This window comes from Corylus avellana, chromosome ca6 (genome assembly GCF_901000735.1).
Source record: "Corylus avellana chromosome ca6, CavTom2PMs-1.0".
NCBI lineage: Eukaryota > Viridiplantae > Streptophyta > Magnoliopsida > Fagales > Betulaceae > Corylus > Corylus avellana.
In genome coordinates this window covers 25,555,716-25,563,928 of record NC_081546.1, presented here as the reverse complement: position 1 = coordinate 25,563,928, position 8,213 = coordinate 25,555,716, and the positions used below count along the sequence as shown (strand labels likewise).

At 36.2% G+C, this 8,213-nt stretch overlaps 1 protein-coding gene across 1 annotated transcript; it reads left to right on the top strand.

Moving 5' to 3' along the window:
- The first annotated feature begins 3,833 nt into the window (after positions 1-3,833).
- LOC132185444 (cysteine-rich repeat secretory protein 38-like) lies at positions 3,834-4,562 on the top strand. The gene has a single exon (XM_059599216.1). It carries the CDS (start codon positions 3,834-3,836, stop codon positions 4,560-4,562), a length of 729 nt encoding a protein of 242 aa, XP_059455199.1.
- The last annotated feature ends 3,651 nt before the right edge of the window (positions 4,563-8,213 follow it).

The window sequence follows — 8,213 nt, the reverse complement described above, 5'->3', positions numbered from 1 at the left end:
AGAGGAGGAGGGAGCATATTTGCTCCCTTCTCCTTTCAAAACTGTTTTTTGAGTAAAAGGGCCGAGAGACGGCTTCTAGGGTTTTTCTTTTCTCTTTTTATCAAACAATTGTTTATAAGTGATAATAATTAGAAAGATTTTCTTATACTCCTTGATTAATATGATAACATTCTAGAATTGAGAAACTCGTACATCTCATATCTGACATTACAATTCCCACCCAATTGGCGTACTCCTTGTTTCCCATCACAATATTCGGAAATTTTTGTGAATGCAAAATGAAGACAAACCTACAATCAGTGCTAGAAATGTTCTTCGTGCACTGAGTCAACCCATACAATTTGCCTGATCCTTTGAGCTCTAAGATTCCGATTGTTTACAACTTTTGCGACTGAAGAATTTCAATTTAACCAAAAAGCCTAAGCTAATAGACTTGGATCCACTCAAATATATTAACTGCTATTTTCTTTTATACTTTTTCAATATGTAACACAACACTCACAAATGCACCCACAACCCAAAAAATGTATCATCTTAATAGAACAATCGTCTACTACAAATATAGAATCATGACCCCTTATTGTTTTTGGGTGCCTAAGACAAATCCATGCTAAGGTTCAACAACGTTTGACAATAGTGGCCACCTTTTTTTTTTCTTAAACCCAACCAATTACAATAGCTTAGACATTCATGTCAATTTATTTAATCTTGCACATTCATGAAGTGCCAAGATAACTACTTGCTCGCTTTCTAAGCACCATAGTAATCATTTTGTCTCACGTCTACAAAAAAAATCATTTTTTTTTATGCTGTTGCGCGTCATTTATTGTTCAACAGTAAATTGTTGATGCGTTTTTCGGTCCAAGGACTTGCTAGCCAGTGATTTTTCTTCATGGTTGAGCTATAAGTGGAATTTATGTACATCTCTGGTCTTCCTACAAAATAAGAGCATGGTCAAAGGGCCTCCGGCTGGGGTCGAAGACTCTCTGATGCCTAAGTTAGTATCTCATATATAAATAAAATGATATAATGATAATTTACCTCTAACATCCATTAATTTGTGTGTGCAGAGTGAAATATATGAGAGAGAGAGAGAGAGAGACGTGGGATGAAGAGGCCTTTAGAGCCTTTTGGGAAGGGCTTCCGTCAAAGGAGAAGAAGCGACCCCTAAAAAAGGTCCCTCATTCCCCTTTTTGGAATAATCCTAAAAATTTATGGTTCACCCCTGAAATCTGGGGTAGCAACTTCATCTTCTGCCCCTTTCTTTCATTTTTCTGCTGTAACTGAGGATGCGAAGACTGTCTTTGAAATATTTTTTGAGCCGGGTAAGCAACCGGTGGACGCTATGCTTAATAGTCATGATTTCTAAGAAATGAGAAACCATAGTTTCCCACTGACGGCGCCAAACTGTTGGTGCATTTTTTGTCCAAGGATCCGTTGTTTCGGCAATTTTTCTTCATAGTTACACCATATGGGAATTTTCTGTAAGTCATTGATGATCTAGCAAAACAAAGGCAAGGTCAGATGGTCTCCGGTTGGGGCAGAAGACTCTCTGATGCTTAAGCTAGCATCTTATATGTGGATAAAAGATATAATAATAATTCATTTCTATATCCATAAATCGGTGTGTGTATGCAGTGAGATATGCAAGAGAGAAAGAGATGTGTGAGAGAGAGATCCGTCTCTAGGAGAGAAAGAGACATGAGTGATGAAGAGAGATCCTTTTTTGGGAGAGGGAGACTTGGGAAGAGGAAGTCCTGGAGAAAGGTATTTCTTTCTCCTTTTATTCCTAGGGGCAGCCAAGGTGGACATGTGTCCACTTGTGAGTGTGTGGTGGCATATGATAAATAAGTATAAGTAGGTGGGACTCATGGCGAAATATTTTCTCCCCAACGGCCCAACAGTTACCCCCGATTCCCATGGCCGACCTGGGTAAGTAGGCAAACGTTGGGAATCTTAGGTGAACTTGTAAGTATAGTTACCTTTTTCCTTCTTTCCGAGCGTAGAGCGTTGGTCACGAGGTGCTTAATGGCGACCTTGGGCAATGCGGGGTCCAGCCTGTGTGTGGGACTTACCCCCCGAGCGGATGGCTCAGCTTTTGTCAGATCATTGCTGATGAGGGTGCTAAACCTATGTCTCTTGCTAAGCGGACCCGAGATCGAACCCGAGGCAAGGTCTTCGTCAGACTTGGTGGATCGGACTTACATGACATTGTCATCGGTAGGTATTTTGCCATGATGGCTGATGAGGGTTTTGTAGGGTTGAGGATTCCCTATATAAGTCCAAAGTAAAAAAAAAAAAAAAAAAAAAACATATGCAATAGCTTTGCTACTTATTGTCTCAAATATAGGACCTTAATCCGGGTTAGCATATGATCAAATAATATTCTTACGACTAAGTGAAATACATAGGTGACGATGATGATCGAGGGAGGAGCTAAGCTTGCATTTTCATGATGACATTCATATCTGAGTTGGGTCGCCATGGCACGATGACAGACTCCCACTCAAGACTAGGTCCACTTCGTCCATGGCATAAGCCTGCCCGAATCGCATACCCTTGCCATGGCACGGCGACCCACTCCAGCTCAAGGCCAAGTTAAAAGAGGTCGTTTAAATAGTAAACAACCCCTCTGGGAGTTGTTTTACCTTTTAAAGTGTCATTAAGGACCGCTTTTTTTGTATTGCACCCTACTCGCTATTCAACACTAGGGTTATCATCTTTGTAATCATAGCCAGATAATACATTAATAATGTGTGCTCTAAATATAGTATCAACCAAATCACAAAAAAAAAAAAATAGAACAGCAAAATGAACAATTTCATTAATGCAAAAGATACTAATAATTGCAAATGTGTCAAATAAGATATCCTTAAGACAACACATATCAAATACTACAAAGTCCCAGACTGTTGACATAAGTCTGAAAAACATTTCTAGTAATATCCTAGGTAAAACCGAACGTCTGTGTTTTGTTTTTCCATGGTACTTGGGATCCTTGACATATGCCAAAGCTATCACATTAAATTGTCACTGTATATCTTTACAGCATCATCTGCAAGAGCCGTAACCCCTAGATGCTAAATGAATCTCCTCAACCAAACAGCCTCATTCACTGCTGCTGAACAAGCAACATACTTAAGAAACATTTGTAATTATCCTAAAGCCTTACTCAAATATGGTTGAGGATCATGCTTCATAAAGTAGAGATCATTACTTCGAATTTTTATTACAAAGTAAGGATGTTTCAAAAAAAAAAAAAAAAAACTTTTTGGAACCTTTCGTTTCAATGAGAATGGTAAGAAAAGTCAAACTTATATATCTTGCTGGAACAAAAAATAAAATATACAAGTACATCATGCCAAATTATTATTATTTTTTTTTTTATTTTTTATTTTTTTTATTTATTATTTATTTGCGTGGACAATCACAAACCAATTAAAAAACCCTTTGTTGTGAAGTAAACCAATTGGCCATAAATTTCCTTTTTTCTTTTTCTTTTTTTTTGAAAAAAAAATAATAATAATCTAAATAATCACTTTATCAAATTCGAACAATCGGATTGCTTTTACACGTAATTTTTTGGTAAGAGATTGGATAAATTATCAGTAGTACCTTGATAATTATACCTTTTTATTCGTTTATAATTAAAATAACAATTTTTAGTTTGTTTTTCAACCTTTATAACCATAAGCCAGTTAACCAAACATCAACTCTTCATATATAAAAGAAAGAAAATATTAGCTGTAAAATTTGTAATAATTTAATCCAACTGATCACTGCTATAAAATGTTGCATGCATGAACTACAACACTCAGAATAGATATTCAACAATGTCTTCATCGAAATTCACCTCCCTTCTCTATCTTCTCAGCTTTGTTCTTCTTTTCAAAGCTGCTTTTGGTTACGGCTATCTCCATCACATTTGTTCAAGCACTGAGAAGTTTACCACCAACGACCCTTTTGACACAAACCTACGAGACCTCGCAGGTAATCTTTCAAATGCAACACCAGCCAATGGGTTCGCTCTTGATTCCAGGGGACAGAGCCCCTACCAAGTATATGGACTTGCTCTTTGTCTCGTTAATGTCCCCAAGGAAGATTGCTGGGGCTGTGTTTCTAATGCAGGCCAAGATATTCTCAACCGTTGCCCAAATACCAAAGGGGCAACCATATGGTATGTGAAATGCTTATTCAAGTATCGAAATGAGAATTTCTTTGGCCAACTAGACCTCAATGGCGTGGGCTCTTGTTCCCCGAATAATGTAAGCGAGTCCATTATATCATTTAACGAAAACAGAAACAATTTGTGGAGCCAACTTGCCAACGAAACTCTTGGATCGCAAAATTTGTACGCAGTAGGAAGTTCAGAACTCAACGGATCAAGTAAACTGTATGGGTTTACTCAGTGCACGAAGGATATTTCTAGGGCTGATTGTGGGGTTTGTCTTGATTCTTCATTCAGGTACATTTCCGAAAATTGTAATGGGAAACAAGGTGGAAGCATTTCGACCGGGAGTTGCAGCATAAGATATGAGATGTACGAATTTCTCAACAATTGAATGTTATGATCATAATCAATAGCATTTGAAAATCGTTAAGTATTATCAATTGTAATGGCATCATCCAGGGTATAGCCACACTCCTTTACTATACATTTTATAATAAATGAGATTTCCAACATCTCCTACTCTTCTCGTCCACATTGGGTATCATATTCATTTATTGTCTCTTCATCGCTCACTCAATCCACTCCTCGTACAGAAAATAACGTGTGCGACCCGACAAGAAAGATAGCTAACATAAAACATCACTTGTTATGTGTCGTCCATGCCTCAAATGAAGCATCTTAATTTAATCCCTCATGAGTTTAGGGCTCGAAGCAATGCTCAACCTTGTACAACCGAACATGTTCATGGGATCGGGATCTCCTCCAATTGGGGAGAAATTGAAGATTCTTCAATTGTTAATCGTGGCCCTTCATTTTAAATTTAATGATCTATAAAATCATTTAAACATCGGTAAAATAAAAGCCAGCATTTAATGCATCAATTATACAAAAACAGTTGGCATTTTATAAACTATTAGATTTAAAATAAATGGTCACAATTAAAAATTGGAGAATCTTCAATTTCTCTTCAATTGGAGGAAATCTCAATTCCATGTTCATGATTATATTAAAAACATAAATAACATAACCGCCCCCCCCCCCGCCATGAGCCATAAAATAGAGGTGTGTTTCAAAAAATCTATCCTAGACACGTGTCAATTGAGTCAATTCACTTAGACTTGATTGCTTTTCTAAACAGGACCGTATTAATCATGGGCCTATGATAAAAAAAACTCAAGAAATGGGACAATGGATCGACATCATTTTTTAAACGACGAGCACCATCTGTCAAAAAACCGACATTAATATGTGCACGTCGGTTTTTGTCGTCTTTTGGTATCCTTAGTGTTCTATTAGTCTAGAATTAATTATAACATCCTTTACTATAGAATGGTTGTGAATTGCCGTCTTAAAAATGTAAATATTTAATGTATGTATTTTACTTAACGAAGAAAATATTTAACGTCGTTTACCATCAAAAGAATTGAATTAACTACGTTTTTAAAAGAAATACAAATTAAACAAGAAAAAAAAAATGGTTGCTGATATTTTCTCAGCAACCAAACAACAAACCAACCGAGACATGACGAAAGACATTTCTAGTAATATCCTAGGTAAAACCGAATGTCTGTGTTTTGTTTTTCCATGGTACTCGGAATCCTTGACACATGCCTAAGCTGTACACACGTAGGATATTCACTTTTTGCTTTGGGAACTGGGAAGAATATGGAGAGTGGAGTTTTTGCAATCATACCAAGAATGGAGTTTTATTTTTTAAGCCAATTGAAAAAAAAAAAAAAAAAAAAAAAAAAGGTTTAAAAAAAAAACAGTGTATTTCTCATTTTTTATCAAAATGGAAGAGATAATGGGAGACCAATTGGAAGAAGCCTAGCTATCAAAGTAAACAATGTACACTGTAATTTGCATATTTTTAAAAACTTTACAAGCCTTTCAACTATAGAAAGAGAGCAAAAAAAAAAAAAAAAAAGAAGTTAATATCATAAATAATAAAAACGATATTTCAATCCTTGAAGAGGCTATCCAGCCGTTATATATTGATGGCTTCTCCTTTCAATGAAAGCGAAAAAATTCCAAGGAAGACAGCAAAGTGGCAAGAAGAGCAGCTTGGGCCTCACCGACAGCCGCCGAAGATTCAAGATAATTATACAATGGAAGACAAAATTTCTTTTTTATTGACCTACCAATTCCGATTGGCCATATTTGTTTTCTAAATAATAATAATAATAATAATAATAATAATCTCTTTATTAAATTCGTACAATCAAATGGCTTCTACACGTGATATATTGGTAAGAGATTGGATAGATCAGTCTTACCTTGGTAATTATACCTTTTTATTCATTTATAATTAAAATAACATTTTCAATTGTAGTTTCTCAACCTTTACCAAAAGCTAGTTAACCAAAAATAATAATCCAAAGCCAAGGGATATAAAATATTCGTTAAATAACCCATGTAGGCAAAAGTCAAATTTCTCAAAAACGACTCTTCATAATAGAAAGAAAATTAAGACAATTTTCAATCCAACTTTTGGATTTTGAATTGCCAAATTCAGTGACAAAATGTATTCATCTGCAATCTCGTCTGCAATGCTTACATATGAGGTGTTGTGTTCAGAGAAGACTTAGAAAATGTGATTAAGTCTAACCAATCATAATAGAAGATCTATATGATGTAGTTAAGTTTAATCAAATTCAAAAAAATGACCAAACTGAAATTCTTTAATTAGAGTTAAAATCATATTTGATTAAATTCCGTATCCTACACACATCTATCACTTCTGTAAAAGCCCTAAGAACTTTACTGTTAAATTATCAGTTATCTCAAAAGCTTAAGTTTTTGGGATAAATGATAGTTTAACCTGGTATCAGAGCCCAGGTTTATCAACAAGTCTCGGCCCAACAGTTCACGGGAAAAACGGTACCATGTTAAATTACCAGTTATCCCAAAAGCTTAAGTTTTTGGGATAAGTGGTAGTTAAACATTTACCACAAATGACCGTTATAACACAAACCTAAGAGCTTGCAGATTATCTTTCATATGAAACACCAATCAAAGGTTTCAGTCTTGGTTCCAAGGGTCAGAGCCCGAACCAAGTATATGGTCTTGCGCATTCTTTGTCGTTTTAATGTTGTAGATGCAGATTGCTTGGGCTGCATTGTAAATGCAAGCAAAGAAATTCACAACCCTTGCCCATATAGCAAAGGTGTAATCATATGGTATGATAAATGCTTGTTAAAGTGTCGAAATGAGGATTCTTTGGCCAGGTTGATCACCAAGGTCTGGTTTCTTGCAACCAGAATAATGCGAGTGAGTCCATTATATCATTAATTAGCAAAACCAAAACATATTTGTGGAGCCAACGTTCCTACAGAACTTTACAGTCGCAAAAGTTGCATGCAGTTGGAAGCTAGTTCAGAGTTCAAAGTGTTGGGGTTATCTCATGTTGGTTGTAGAAGGGGCTGATCGTCAGTTTATAAGTGTGAAGGAAAGCCTCACTTGTTGAGCTAGCTTTAGGGGTTGAAAGAGGTCCAAGACCACCTAGGTTTAACCAATACATCTCAGTCCAAGTGTCCAACAGTCCAAAGGAGAAACAGGTTGCATGTCTCTGCTCTGACCAAAGGGCCCGATGTGTGAGGTGAAGATTGTTGGGGTCATCCAAATTTGTGTAAGGGGGTGATGGTCAATTTATAAGTGTGAGAAAAAATCTCACCTCTTGAACTAACTTTTGGGGTTGAGAGAGGCCCGAAACCACCTAACACAAGGACCAGATAGAGTGTATGGGTTGACTCAATGCACGAGAGACATTTCTAGCTTTGATTGTGGGGTTGTATACTTCAAATTCTAGGGCTAATAGTGATTATTATTATTATTATTATTATTTTAATTTATTCCCGCATTCCATTTATTAATGAGAAGAAAGTTGAACAAAACATTCAATAATTATAATATCATTAACTCACTGAGGGGCATTCTCTATATGGACCACTTATTTGCTGATCGACAAAGAGATTTGATTGCCTTCTGTACAATTTGGTTTGTATACAAAGGAAATTTATTCAGCATGCACTTTGCTGCATTG